General features: G+C 58.1%; 1 protein-coding gene across 1 annotated transcript in view; it reads left to right on the top strand.

Moving 5' to 3' along the window:
- Window positions 1-9804, top strand: part of LLGL2 (LLGL scribble cell polarity complex component 2) — a 32954-nt gene extending 23150 nt beyond the window's left edge. The window contains exons 7-26 of the mRNA XM_079725430.1: window positions 410-572; window positions 708-840; window positions 1156-1210; window positions 1813-1967; window positions 3667-3884; window positions 3963-4030; window positions 4168-4321; window positions 4411-4515; window positions 4892-5184; window positions 5290-5494; window positions 5795-5945; window positions 6597-6713; window positions 6828-6994; window positions 7376-7640; window positions 7883-8036; window positions 8289-8317; window positions 8542-8589; window positions 8820-8862; window positions 8976-9037; window positions 9228-9804. Coding sequence (XP_079581556.1) covers window positions 410-572; window positions 708-840; window positions 1156-1210; window positions 1813-1967; window positions 3667-3884; window positions 3963-4030; window positions 4168-4321; window positions 4411-4515; window positions 4892-5184; window positions 5290-5494; window positions 5795-5945; window positions 6597-6713; window positions 6828-6994; window positions 7376-7640; window positions 7883-8036; window positions 8289-8317; window positions 8542-8589; window positions 8820-8862; window positions 8976-9037; window positions 9228-9238 — 2596 coding nt within the window. The 3' untranslated portion in view covers window positions 9239-9804. The remainder of the gene's footprint in view (window positions 1-409; window positions 573-707; window positions 841-1155; window positions 1211-1812; window positions 1968-3666; window positions 3885-3962; window positions 4031-4167; window positions 4322-4410; window positions 4516-4891; window positions 5185-5289; window positions 5495-5794; window positions 5946-6596; window positions 6714-6827; window positions 6995-7375; window positions 7641-7882; window positions 8037-8288; window positions 8318-8541; window positions 8590-8819; window positions 8863-8975; window positions 9038-9227) is intronic.
- The last annotated feature ends 4853 nt before the right edge of the window (window positions 9805-14657 follow it).

Raw genomic sequence — 14657 nt, 5'->3', positions numbered from 1 at the left:
AAGTTTGAATGTACAGTATAATGGATTCTTGTTAAGTGAGCATCTCTGCAGCCAACTCTGGGCAAACACAAAAGTTTTCCAGCCCCCCAGGGTCCCCCACCTGCCCTTCTCTGTCACAGCTCCCTCCCTCCCCCAGAGATAACCACCACATCGACTTTTCTGGAAGTCACTTCCTTGCTTTTCCTTAGAGTTGTGCCACCTGCGTTTGCGTCCTTAGGGGGTTTTCTCTATCGCTGCCCTGTTCTTTGCGTTGCTTCTCTCTCCCCTTGATGATGTGTCCTGGCAGCCTTTCCATGCTGGCACATTCCGTGCCCGCTGCTTCAGGGATGCCGGGCGTGGCTGTGCCATGCTCTCAGCCACGCCCCGTCGGTGGACGGTGACGTGGGCTCACGGCGCTCCCCTCGCCCAGGTTGCCAGAGGAGGTCCGCCACAGGCGGGCATTTGAGATGGTGGAGGCCCTGCAGGAACATCCTCGGGACCCCAACCAGATCCTCATTGGCTACAGCCGGGGCCTTGTCGTCATCTGGGACCTACAGGGCAGCTGTGTGCTCTGTCACTTCCTCAGCAGCCAGGTAGGGGTGCCCACATAGTTCTCCCAGGCCCCACATAACACATCCAGCCCCCGTCTGAGGCCTGGGGCTGCAGGCGATGGAACCGCACCCCTGATCCCAGCCTTCGCGCACTCTCTCTCCTTTCCCACCATGAAGCAACTGGAGAACGTCTGCTGGCAGCGGGACGGCCATCTGATTGTCAGCTGCCATTCTGATGGCAGCTACTGCCAGTGGCCCGTGTCCAGTGACACCCTGCAACCGGAGCCCCTGCGCAGCTGTGTGCCTTACGGTCAGTGCTCTGCCCGCCACCTGGGACCGCCTTCCAGTGAGCAAGGCGGTGTCCTCTCTGGCCCCAGTCAGTCTCTCCTGCTTTCAGGTGTAGATGTCCAACTCACAGAAGCAAAACCTGGGGCCCAGAGATGGTGAAGTCTGTGTCCAAAGCCACACAGCAGGTTTTCTGATACCCACTGTGGCTTTCTCTGGGAAATGCTCAGAGCAAGACTCCCGAGCCTAGATCTGCTCCCTGGGTGTGCGGGATCTGTGCTGCAGACCCACGGGCCTCTGAGAGCGGGAGGACCGTTCAAGGTATTTCATTTTCTTTTAGGCCCTTTTCCTTGCAAAGCTATTACCAAAATCTTCTGGCTGACCACCAAGCAGGGGTAGGTATCAGTGCTCTGTCCTGTCCCCTTTCTAGAGCTTTCCTGGGGAGCTGGAAAGGCTGCTCAAACCTCTGCCTGGGGGAGATGGTGCCTAGTGACTTGCCTTTGGGTCTCGTATCCGGGTCTCCAGGGAAGGGAGGGGGGGCCGTTCATTACCTCTCTCTGACTAATTCCTGAAAACTCATTCCCATTCTTTCCCTTCCACCCTCCTGGAGAGATGATTCAAATCAGCAGGTTCCAAACTCTGTCTTAGGAGCAGACCTGTTTCTTCAAACAGAATCATACAGGGAGACCTGATGTATAAGCAGAAAAGGGGGACAGAGGGCACTCTGGTTGAAACGGGAGTGGCGGCAGAGACTCAGAGCCTGCAGCCTGCGTGCTCCGCTGCTGGCCCCCAAGTTCTCCTGGGCTGTTGAGTTGGGAAGAGACTGGGGTCCGCCCCAGCCCCTCCTGGGGACCTTGAGTGAGCACTTACACTGAGGCCAGCCCTCATGCCAGGCCCTGCTGCAGAGGCCAGTCACAGGGCCACCCCACGGCTGGCTCAGCCCTTGGCTTCTGGGGCGGTGTCAGCAGCCCACCCCCTGCTCTTCTGTGCCTGCCAGGTTGCCCTTCACCATCTTCCAGGGCGGCATGCCGCGGGCCAGCTATGGGGACCGCCACTGCATCTCAGTGGTCCACAACGGCCAGCAGACAGCCTTTGACTTCACCTCCCGTGTCATCGACTTCACTGTCCTCATTGCGGCGGACCCTGAGGCTGGTAGGCGAGCGGGAGTGAGTGTGGAGGGCAGGCCACAGGGAGGTGTGGGGATCGGGCCCACCCCCACCCATAAACAAAGAGGAAGGGCCTGCAGGCGTTCCCAAAGCTGCCACCCCTGAGTCCCTAAGTCCCACTGTGCCTCTTCTTTGTGTCCCTGAGGCTGCTCCCTCTCCTTCCTTGCTGGCCTGTGGCTTGTCCTTGCTGACCACACCTCCCATCCACCCCAAGCTCTCTTTGCCCTTCCCCAGCTCAGCTGGGACTTGGCCCAAAGGTGGGCAGATCTGCACTGTTGGGCTTAATACCCACCCGGCTGAGGCAAAGGGTTCCTGGCCTGGACATGGTGAAGCTCTCCTTGGGGGCTGGGGCAGGTAGCAGTGTGGGCCAGCTGAGCTGGTCTCCTGGAACTCAGCCAGCCCAACAAATCCCTGAGTCAGCTTTCTAAATTGGGTGACAGGCAAGACCAGAAAGGGCTGGTGTCGAAACCTAGAGAGGAGGCCTGGCGGGAGATCTCCAGGAGGGCGGGCCTCCTCTCTAGATGACTCTGACCTGACAGGCCCGAGGCCTCCAGGTGAGGGAGGCAGGCCTGCTCAGGACACCCTGGGCTGTGTTCTCCCAGCCTCACCAGTGGCCCTTTGGAGCAAGACTCTGAACCTGCTTTTCCTCCTTTCTCAGCCTCTTCTTCCCTCCTCATACCTGACAGCATGCTGGGAGCCAGGGCAAGTTTTTGGTCGATTCTTTTAGATCTTCTACATTGATGATCATGTCATCTGTGAACAAAGACAGTTTTACTTCTTTCTTCCCAATCTGTATGCCTTCTATTTCCTTTTCTTGTCTTACTGCATTAGCTAGTACTTGAAAATGAGTGGTGAGAGGAGGCAACCTTGCCTTGTTCCTGATCTCAGTGGGAAAGCTTCAAGTTTCTCACCATTAAGTATTACATTAGCCATAGTTTTGTTTTTTGTTTTTTGTTTTTAAGCGGTACACAGGCCTCTCACTGTTGTGGCCTCTCCCGTTGCGGAGCACAGGCTCCGGACGCGCAGGCTCAGCGGCCATGGCTCACGGGCCCAGCCGCTCCGCGGCATGTGGGATCCTCCCGGACCGGGACACGAACCCGCGTCCCCTGCATTGGCAGGCGGACTCTCAACCACTGCGCCACCAGGGAAGCCCGCCATAGGTTTTTTTGTAGATATTCTTTATCAAGTTGAGGTAGTTCCTCTCTATTCCTAGTTTACTGAGAGTTTTTTTTTTTTAATCATAAATGGATGTTGGGTTTTGTCAAATAGTTTTTCTGCATCTATCGCTATGATCATGTGATTTTTCTTTTTTTTTTTTGGCCACACCACACGGCTTGTGGGATCTTAGTTCCCTGACCAGGAACTGAACCCGGACTCTTGGCAGTGAGAGCGTGGAGTCCTAACCACTGGACCACCAGGGAGTTCCCGATTTCTCTTTTTTAGCCTCTTGATGCAATGGGTTTCATTAATTGATTTTCAAAAGTTGACGCAGCCTTGCATACCTGGGATAAATCCCACTTAGTCGTGGCATATAATTCTTTTTATGCATTGTTGGATTTGGAGCTTGCTTTTAAAATGTGGGTTCCCTGGCTCCAACCCTAGAGCCTCAGATTCTACAGGGCCAGGCTGGACAGACTGCTTCCCAGTGGCTCCTGCAGCCCCTGACCCTTGGCCTGTCCCCACAGCCTTTGATGAGCCCTATGCCCTGGTAGTGCTGGCTGAGGAGGAGCTGGTCGTGATTGACCTGCAGACGGCTGGTTGGCCACCGGTCCAGCCTCCCTACCTGGCCTCCCTGCACTGCTCCGCTATCACCTGCTCCCACCATGTCTCCAACATCCCCCTGAAGCTGTGGGAGCGCATCATCGCTGCCGGCAGCCGGCAGAACACACACTTCTCCACCATGGTAGGTCTGGCCCCGGCCCCAGCCCCGCCCCAGCCCAGAGCCAGGCTCTCCCATGAACTTCTCCATCATCTTCTCCAGGAGTGGCCCATTGACGGTGGCACCAGCCTGGCCCCGGCCCCACCCCAGAGGGACCTGCTGCTCACAGGGTAGGTGATGTTGATCGTACTCTCCTGCCTAGTGGGACGTGTGGGGTGGGAGCGGAGCTCAGGGGGTGTGCGTGCCAGTCCTGGGCACCCCTGGCCCGGCATCCTTCTCACGGGCGGCAGGCGGGCTCTGCCCACAGGCACGAGGACGGCACAGTGCGGTTCTGGGATGCCTCGGGCGTCTGCTTGCAGCTGCTCTACAAACTCAGCACCGTACGGGTGTTCCTCACCGACACAGACCCCAGCGAGAGCCTCAGTGCCCAGGGTGAGGACGAGTGGCCCCCCCTCCGCAAGGTGAGGCCCGGAGCCTGGGAACCAGGGAGGGCGGGGATGGGCCAGGTCCAGCACTTATGGCCCCTCACGGAGCTCTTCTCCCTTGTCAGGTGGGCTCCTTCGACCCCTACAGTGACGATCCTCGGCTGGGCATCCAGAAGATTTTCCTCTGCAAATACAGTGGCTACCTGGCTGTGGCCGGCACAGCAGGGCAGGTAGCAGGCCGGGCTGGGCGTGGGAGCAGTGGGGAGGGCTGATCAGGTGACTTTGGGCAGCGTCCAGGCCCACGAGCTTCCTTCTCAGTATTGGGGGGCAGCAGGGCCAGGAACCAGCTTCCTGAGTGCACCCCTGCTGCATCACCTGCCCCTGTGGCTCTGACTTCTCCCAGTGAATAGAAGTTCCCTGATCCCATTAGAGGGAGGCCTTTCTCCTCCAGAAATCAGGATTAAGAGCCAGAGGTTGGGCACTTCTGACCCTTGGCCTTGGCGTGGATCTTGGGTCCTTTGCCGCCCCTGCCGTTAGGGTCCCTGAGGTCCTGCTGTCCCTTGGTGCCGGGGGGGAGTGGTTCAGCCCCTCTGCCGCCCCGCCCAGGTGCTGGTGCTGGAGCTGAATGATGAGGAGGCGGAGCACGCCGTGGAGCAGGTGGAGGCCGACCTGCTGCAGGACCAGGAGGGCTACCGCTGGAAGGGGCACGAGCGCCTGTGTGCCCGCCCAGGGCCCGTGCACTTCGAGCCCGGCTTCCAGCCCTTTGTGTTGGTGCAGTGCCAGCCCCCGGCTGTGGTCACCTCCTTGGCCCTGCACTCCGAGTGGCGGCTCGTGGCCTTCGGCACCAGCCACGGCTTTGGCCTCTTTGACCACCAGCAGCGGCGGCAGGTCTTTGTCAAGTGAGCAGACCTCCCGGGGTGGCCGGGGCCCGGGTCTGGGATTGGTGTATGGATTGGCAAGGTCCCTCAGGCCCTGGCCACGCTGATGGCCCAACGTCCCCCCAGGTGCACGCTGCACCCCAATGACCAGCTAGCCTTGGAGGGCCCGCTGTCCCGCGTGAAGTCCCTAAAGAAGTCCCTGCGCCAGTCCTTCCGCCGGATACGTCGCAGCCGGGTGTCCAGCAGGAAGCGGCGGCCTGCTGGCCCTCCGGGAGAGGTGAAGCCAAGGCTGGCCACGAGCCCGGGCAGAGCCCGGAGCAGCCAGCGGCAGGTCCCAACCACCCCTCCCTGCCCCTCCTGCTTTGGCCACAGACACGGGCTCTGGGCCACCCCTGACCCCCACCAACCCTGTGACCTCGGATCCGTCACACTGCTTCTCTGTGCCTTGGATTCCCTAAGTGTGAAAGGCAGTCATTGTAATGCCTCAGGGTCACGTACTCAGTCAGTATTACCAGGCAGGTGGTGGCAGGGGCTGTGGCCAGTCTTCCCAGCAGTCTCGCTGTTGAGCAATCTGATGCCCCCGGGAAGGAAGGCCAGAGCCCACCCTCAGGCCTGGCGCCCTCCACTGCAGGTGCAGGAGGGGACCAGCAGGGCAGAGAGGCCTGGCCTGCAGAACATGGAGCTGGCGCCCGTGCAGCGCAAGATCGAGGCCCGCTCGGCGGAGGACTCCTTCACGGGCTTTGTCCGGACCCTCTACTTCGCTGACACCTACCTGAGGGACAGTGAGTGGCCAGCTTGAGGTGGGGGGCCCTCTGGCGTGAGGGTGTGTCGGAGGCTGCTGGTTGGTGCACCCCTAAGAGGGGTTCCCCCTGTGAGCAAGGGGAGACTGGAGCCCCCGCCCGCCCCTTTCCCTCCCGTGTCTGGGTCTCCGAGTCTGATCGCCCTGGCTTCGTATCCAGGCTCCACGACTCTCTAGAAGTGTGACCTTGAACATGTCACTTAGCCTTTCTGGGTCTCGCTTCTCCCCCTGTAAAATGGAGGGATAGCTTCCTCCTAGAGTGGCTGCGAGCGTTGGGACGTGCCACGTACTTGCTGGTACCCAGTAGGCCCTCTAGAAGCTCTCTGGCTGTTTCTCCTGCCAGGGCAAGGGTGGGCTGAGGGCTGTTTGCTGCTGTATCTCGAGGGCCGAGCTGTCCTGGGTTTGGGATCATCAGCATGGGGCTCTTGGTTGTCAGAGAGCCTTCCCAGCCTTTCCCGTCTACATCCAGGAGGTAGGCAGGGCCCACAGCAGCTCCATTTTACAGAGGAAGAAATTGAGGTTTATGAAAGTTTGCTGACTTGACCTTGGAGTCACACAGGTAGTGAGCCAGGTCTCCTGGCTCCCCCTGACCCCCAGAGCCAGGGGTTAGATGTAAACCTTTGCCTCCTGGCAGGCTCCCGCCACTGCCCCTCACTGTGGGCTGGCACCAACGGAGGTACCGTCTATGCCTTTGCCCTGCGTGTGCCCCCCGCCGAGCGGAGAATGGATGAGCCGGTGCGGGCGGAGCAGGGTGAGTGCTGGGCAGGGGGAGAGCACTTGTCTGCCTCGGCTGGGAGCGGGGTGGTGTCTCCGGCCTCGTCCTCCGCCCAACCACCAGCCCCACCGCCTACCTCCGTCCCTGCAGCCAAGGAGATCCAGCTGATGCACCGAGCGCCCGTGGTGGGCATCCTGGTGCTGGACGGACACAGTGTGCCCCTTCCCGAGCCCCTGGAAGTGGCCCACGACCTGTCAAAGAGCCCCGACATGCAGGGAAGCCACCAGCTGCTTGTCGTGTCGGAGGAGCAGTTCAAGGTGCCTTATGGGAGGAGGTGGGGTCCCCCGGGAATCCCCGGCACACGTGACAACGGCTGGGGCTCACTTAACGTTGTGTTTGTAGTTGCTGTGTGAGGGCTGCAGAGGCACAGGAAAGAAGTGGGGTCTTGATGGAGCCCCCGGGCCCCAGGGTCAGTGGTGGGGACACTGAAGCAGGACCTGTGTCTGGGGAAGGGACAGAAAACACAGACAGGGAAAGAAGAGGCCCTGGCGTCCTCGTAGTCTGAGTGCAGCGACCACACATCTGAGGACCAGGCCCAGCGGCAGCATCGGGCAGGGAAGCGGGAAGTCCTCGCTTGACTGGATGAAGCTCTGCAGACTGGTCTGGCTGCAGGTGTGACCGGCTGCCCTGTGCCCTAGGTGTTCACGCTGCCCAAGGTCAGTGCCAGGCTGAAGCTGAAGCTGACCGCCCTGGAGGGCTCGCGGGTGCGGCGGGTCAGTGCGGCCCGCTTCGGCAGCTCTCGAGCCGAGGACTACGGGGAACATCACCTGGCTGTCCTCACCAACCTGGGCGACATCCAGGTGGTCTCGCTGCCCCTGCTCAAGCCCCAGGTGCGGTACAGCTGCATCCGCCGGGAGGACGTCAGCGGCATCGCCTCCTGCGTCTTCACCAAATACGGCCAAGGTGTGCAGGCGGTGGGCGCGTCGGGACCTCTGCCCGCAGGGCTGCGTTTGGGGCTCCTGCTGTGCTGCGAGGGCTGCTGGGAAGGGCAGTCGGGGGTATTCCGGTCAAGGCCAGGCTCCTCAGGCAGAGAACTTTGGGAGGCTCTGGCCCCTAATGCCCCCTGGCGGGGGCAGCTCTGTTGGCAGCCACAAGGCCCGGGAGACTCAGGCTGGCCTCACCTGCCAGGCTTCTCCACCCCCCAGGTTTCTACCTGATCTCACCCTCCGAGTTTGAGCGCTTCTCTCTCTCCACCAAGTGGCTGGTTGAGCCCCGGTGCCTGGTGGATTCAGCAGAAGCGAAGAACCACAGCCGTCTCCGCGACAGATCGGGCCCTGAGGAGGCCTCGGGCCGAGCCAGGTGGGTAAAAGGGCAGGTGGCCTTTGCTCCAGCCCCTCTTCACCCCACCCTCCCTGGGGTGCCCCCTGGGGGCTGCCCGGAGTCCCCTTCCCCCGTGAACTCAGCCCACCCTCCCAGCCCTGCCTCCTGGCCCCCCTTTGTATGCCGCACCCTCCCATGCAAGCTGGTCAGTCGACCTCATTCTTCGTGGGACCAGGGCTTTCCGGAACGGGGAGCCTGGTGCCCCCGATCCTTACTGTCTCTTCTCCACAGGAACTCAGGGAGCCAGAGTGATGGAGAGGGTAAGACAGGCCTCTCTGGGGCCAGGGGCGTGTGGGGGCCGAGGCGTTGTGAGCACACCTGGGGAGGGAAGGGGATCCCAGGTGAGCAGGTGGTGTTCGGGCTGGGAGTCGAAACAGCTTCCCTTCCAGTCCTGGGCTCAGGCTTCAGCAACCCCACCCCCAGAAGCAGGGAGCTGGGGCAGAGGAGGGCCCAAGGCTCACCTGGCCTGGCCTCTGCCTTCCAGAGAGGAGGTCGGGCCCCGTGATGGAGCACGCTCTGCTCAATGATGAGAGTGAGTCAGGGCAGGGGCTGCTGGGCTGCTGGGCTGGCTGGCAGGGGGGATGTGCGGGGCGGGGGGTGGGAGCATGCTTGGAAGGCCAGGGTGGGAACGAGGGCCGTGTTCCTGAAGGGGGGCAGGCCCGTTCACCCCATCAGTAGAAGGGGAAGAAAGGGGGGTGTCTGGCCCAGCCCCAGCTGGCCTCACCACGCCTCTGCTCCCCACCCCTGCCCCCTGCCCTGCAGGAGTCCTGAAGGAGATCCAGAGCACGCTGGAGGGAGACCGAAGGTGAGTGACTCTCAGGCTTCCGGTGCCGGGAGACGTTCTGGGAAAGCTCTGGGAATGAGGGTCCTTGTCTGCAGCCCCCGTGGACGGTGACGGCCCTGTCTTTGCCCACGCAGGAGCTGTGGTGATTGGCGTTCTCAGCGAGTGGCCGTGGGGTACGGCCTCAGCAATGGGGGAGGTAGGGGCTCTGGGTGCTGCTGCACGGTGGGGTGGGGCACGCTCCTGGGGAGGGATGGGAGGGACACGAGCCCCTGTCCCTGCTCCCCAAGGCCCTTAGGCCCATCCCAGCCCTGACACACAACCCCCACTTGCCCGAAAACCTCCATGTCTGGGCTCAGGCAGGTGACTGAGGCCCCTGTCCTGCCCAGGATGCTCCTGAGTTGCTGTGGCTCTATCTCCTTCTGTACGAGGAACACACACTACTGACGGCTCTTCCTGGGGGCACTGCCCCACCTGGAGAGGCCCGTGCACTGGGCCGTGCAGGGGCTGGGGGCACCCCCACTGCCCACCCTGCTGCTGCTCCTGGCCTTGGGAGACGAGGGACCCCAGGCCCCTGGGGCTCTCCCTCCTCGGGCCTTGACTCTCTCGGTCCTTTTGTCAATGTTGCACAGTTTTTATCCCCGTCTCCCCCCTTTTTGTAGTGGGCTGGGTTTTAAATTATAAATGTTAACTGCCTCCGGGTGAAAAAGTTTTTAATAAACACCTTATTACCTCTTCACTGGACTGGCCCAACGACTTTAATTTTTTAATTGTGCAGAGATTTTCCACGTAAATAGAAATGATCGTTAGCTGGTTCCTTGCCTTTGCCCCTTGGGTCCGTCCCCTGGACCAGGCTGGTGCTCAGGAGAATCTGTTTTTTAAGCTATTTGAATCAGACCAAACTGTATCTGGTTGTGTCTGAACGCTATATGCCTTCTCTCTTTGGGAATAAATGGTAAAAGTTAACTGAATTGAGTCTGTCTGACTGCATCCCTGGGTGGGGGGCAGTGGGAGGCCCCTGGCTGACCTTTCCTTGCTGTTAGGAGGGGAAGATGCACACAGTATCTCAGGCCTGATGGCTTCTTCCGGACTTCAGGGAAGGACTATGGGGTGCTGCTGAGGTGTGGGGGGCAGTTAAGGTCTTTATAAGCCAGGGGTTTGATTCTACTTGGGCTACATCTTTATTCACCTGTCTTCACTGAGCACCAACTATATGCCAGGTGCTCGGGGTTCAGAGGTGGCCAAGACAATGTGATCCCTGCCCTCGTGGGGTCCCTACAAGTGCAGGAAGTGTTACGATGAGGGAGATCCGGTGGCTTGTGAGAAATGTGCCTGGGGAGGTGACATTAAATGTGACGGGAGAGGTGACCAGGAGCTGGCTGGGCAGACTGTTCTGTGCAGAGGATGGGGGGCGGGGAGGTACAGCCACCCGAGAGGAAGTGTTCTGCTCGCCGTGGAACGAGTGAAGAGCTGAGGGTGGCTGGCAGGAAATGAGCTGAAAATGCCAGGGCCAGTCCAGGAGCCTCGTGAGGGCGAGGGCACCGCCATGGGCCGCAGGAACCCACCCTGGCCTGAGTGCGGAAAGGGCCTGTTGGAAGGACACGGATTACTCGGAGCAGAGGAGGAGCTGAGGCCCAGGTCCCAGGACGGACGCACCGTGGGAGCTTCCTCCACACCCACCCTCCGGCCCAGCACATCCAGCTCAAGAGTCTCTGGGGCTTCCCTGGTGGCGCAGTGGTTGAGAGTCCGCCTGCCGATGCAGGGGACGCGGGTTCGTGCCCTGGTCCTGGAAGATCCCACATGCTGCGGAGCGGCTGGGCCCGTGAGCCATGGCCGCTGAGCCTGCGCATCCGGAGCCTGTGCTCCGCAACGGGAGAGGCCGCAACAGTGAGAAGCCTGCGTACAGCAAAAAAAAAAAAAAAGAGTCTCTGAATTTTGGAACTTGGACCACTCGAGCACCCCTTGTTTCTCCTTAGAGGAATAGTGGGGGCTTACTGAGATGGAGCCCCAAGAACCACGAGGAGTGGGAGGGACAGCTCCCCAAAGGAAGAAAATGCTGTCCCTGGAAGAAGTGGAGAAAGGATGTGCTGGGCAGATAAAGACTAAGCCACGGGGGTGGGGGAGGTGGGGAGAACTGCACCCTCTGCAAGACAGTCTGGACTCCATCCTGAGACAACGGAAGCCTTTGAAGGACTTTTTTTTTCTGCCGCGCTGCGTGGCACGTGGGATCTTAGTTCCCAGACCAGGGATCGAACCCACGCCCCCTGCAATGGAAGTGCTAGACTGCCAGGAAGTCCCATCTGGAGGGCTTTAAGCAGGGAAGTTCCATGAGGAGATTTATTCTTCTAAAGACCACTGTAGCTCAACCGCAGCTACAGCAACCGAGTTCCACTCAGGCAAATTACTTACCTGCTCTGCATCAGTTTCTCCTGGGAAATAGGATAACAGTATCCCCTTGTGACCTGTTGCCAGGTTCCTGTGAGACCTCGAGGTTAATGGGCTAATGATGGGGGAGGCCCTCTGTCAGGGTCAGGGAGGACATCTTAGAGTTTGATGCACAGGATGTCTTTATCTTTTATCACAAAAGAAATTAAGCTTTGCTGTTTCTAACTTGGGTTGGCACTGGGGTCCTCAGTCTGTGGGTCAGAGGATCCTGCACCAAAAGTGGGTGCCAAGGAAGGAGTGGGAACATCACACCCAGAGAGCTGGGCTCCCCACCTAGGGAGACAGGTATGGTTTTGTGACTGCCAGTTTAGGGGGGCTTCCATGTCTTTTATCCAGTTGGCTAAATTACCTCACACTAATGGACAAGCGACATGAAGTTTCCTGCCAAGAAACCAAGAACTGAAGATCACGGTAATAATGCAAACACCAACAAATCAGAAGAAAATGGCAGAGCCAACACCTCCATGGCTTTGTGGCTGCCGCAATGATCTGGCTAATCAGCTCGAACAAGAAGTCAACAACAAGCACACATGCACCTGAAAATACCAAGAGGGCTCTTTGAAAATGGATTTACCCCGCACCCATTAAGGACGAGATTTGCCTTAAGTACGCTACGCTTTGAAGCGATAGCTTATGTTGGTGGTTCAAATAGTTTAGAAGAAAAATTCTCATATTAGGAGTGTGAGACCAACCATTTTTATGGATAGGCGTGCTCTAGAAAGGGGATTAACGGAAGCTGGGCTGGCCCCGAGGGAGAAGTGGGGTGTCCAGGGAGAGGTGATGCTAGTGGTGAAGCAGAGGTATTGAGAGGTTGAGTTGACCAGGATGGCTGCCAGATAGACCGGTGAGTGAGTGGGAGGGCTCACTGCCAATTCCAAAGGCCCTGGAGACGTACCACAGGCAGCCAGTCTGGAGACTTAGATCTGAGGGCCTTCGGGATCCAGAGGTGGAAGACTTAGTGTTCACCTACATCTGAAAGATGGGCGGATCCAACCCTCCATCACTGGCTTTGCTTGTGACCGGCTGTGTGACCTTGGATAGATGACCTCACTCCTGCGCCTTTGTTTACTTACCTCCAAAATGGGCTGTGATAATAGGGCCGACCTCAGAGGACTGATAGGATTAAATGAGAATCTGTAACAACCCACAGCATCTGGCTCCCAGTAAACACCCAACCAAAGGAGGTGAGAGTTACTGTGAGGTGGGTGAGGCCAGGAGAGGAGGAAATGGATCGGGAGGGAGGGAGGGAGGGAAGGAGTGTGGAGTGGAGTCAGAAGAGAGCTCCGGAGGAGGAGTTCACAGTCCTTGTGAGCAAAGGAGATGAAGGAATGAGTGGGAGGGAGGAGGCAAAGGGGAGAACTGGGCTTGGGGGTGGGGCCCCTCTGCCCTGGTATCAGGTTTGTCCAAGGGAGTTCCCTGAAGATTGTTGGAAATCACACAGCCAGGAAGTGGGATGGGGGAGGGACCAAGCCTGTCTTGTTTTGAAGCCAATTCTCAGCAGAAGTATCATGGAGCAGAATAGCGGGGCCCGGGCTTCCCTGGTGGCACAGTGTTTAAGAGTCCGCCTGCCAGTGCAGGAGACACGGGTTCGAGCCCTGGTCCGGGAAGATCCCACATGCCACGGAGCAACTGAGCCCGTGCGCCACAACTACTGAGCCTGTGCTCTACAGCCTGCAAGCCACAACTACTGAGCCCACATGCCACAACTACTGAAGCCTGCGTGCCTAGAGCCCATGCTCCGCACCAAGAGAAGCCACGACAATGAGAAGCCCACACACCACAATGAAAAGTAGCCCCCACTCGCCACTAGAGAAAGCCCGCGCGCAGCAACGAAGACCCAATGCAGCCAATAAATAAATAAATAAATAAATAAATTAAAGAAAAAGAATAGCGGGACCCTTGAATTGGGTCCCCAATTTCTCACTTACTGGCTGTGTGTCCTTAAGCCACTTACCCTCTCAGAGCCGTTTCCCCATCTGTGAAATGAGACCATATCCCCTTCCTAGGGTTTTGGGGGGTTTGAATGAAATGAAGCTTGGGAAGAGAACTGAGACTCGGAGGATCAGAAGTGGCCACGCCCACCGAGCTGAGTGAGATCCAAGCTCTGTCCTGGATCAACCAGAGGGAGAGGAGGGCAGGGGAGAAGGTAGGAGATTGGAGACAGGTGTGGAGCTCTCCCTCTGCCCCCAGAGCTCACAGGACACACTGTAATGAGCCGGACAAACGGAAGTTCAATGTGTAGCTGATGGTAGCTCCTCACACATGTTCTTTTGCCAGGTCTTGGGAGCCAGACTGCCTGAGTGGGCATCCCACTTCTTTTTTTTTTTTTTTAATAATAATATATTTATTTTTGGTCGCGCTGTGCAGCTTGTGGGATCTTAGTTCCCCAACCAGGGACTGAACCCTCAGCAGTGAAAGCACAGAGTCCTAACCACTGGCCTGCCAGGGAATTCCTGGCATCCCAGTTCTGACACTCAGCTGTGTGCCTCAGTCTTATCATCTATAAAATGGGAATCCTTATAGCACCAACCTCTTAGAGTGCTTTCAAGAATTAAGTGAATTCAGGGAATTCCCTGGCGGTCCAGTGGTTAGGACTCTGTGCTTTCACTGCTGAGGGCCTGGGTTCAATCCCTGGTTGGGGAACTAAGATCCCACAGGCTGCAAGTCGTGGCCAAAAAAAAAAAAAATTAAATGTAGTACTTAGAACAGTACCTAGCACATCATCATCATCATTATTATTAGTCCAGGGCAAAACAGTGAGTTCTTTCTCTGTGTTATCTTTTTTTTTTTTTTTTTTTTTTTGCGTTACGCGGGCCTCTCACTGTTGTGGCCTCTCCCGTTACGGAGCACAGGCTCTGGATGCGCAGGCTCAGCAGCCATGGCTCACAGGCCCAGCCGCTCCGCAGCATGTGGGATCCTCCCGGACCGGGGCACGAACCCGCGTCCCCTGCATCGGCAGGCGGACTCTCAACCACTGCGCCACCAGGGAAGCCCTGTGTTATCTTTTAAATTATAAAACGCATACAGAATAGCACAAGTCATAGGAGTACAACCCGATAAACCTCCACAAACTAAACAAACAGTATCACCCATGGAGGCTCCCTTGTGACCCTTCTAGTCACTACCAACCTCCCACCCCCCACCCCAGGCACCACTTTATAACTAGCTCAGCTTCCTCTTTTTGTACTTTATGTAAATAAAATCATACAGTGATTCTATAACTCTTTCTGGCTTCTTCACTCACCATTACGTTTGTGAAATAACCCATGTATGTTGCTGACAGTGCTGTGTAATCATCCACTGTGTGAATACATCACCCCACTTCCTGCTTTCTGCAGGTGAAACAAGCCCTATGAATCTCATTGCCCTTTGCC

Source organism: Hyperoodon ampullatus, assembly GCF_949752795.1.
Source record: "Hyperoodon ampullatus genome assembly, chromosome: 19".
Classification (NCBI taxonomy): domain Eukaryota; kingdom Metazoa; phylum Chordata; class Mammalia; order Artiodactyla; family Ziphiidae; genus Hyperoodon; species Hyperoodon ampullatus.
This window is presented reverse-complemented; position numbering and strand designations above follow the sequence as displayed.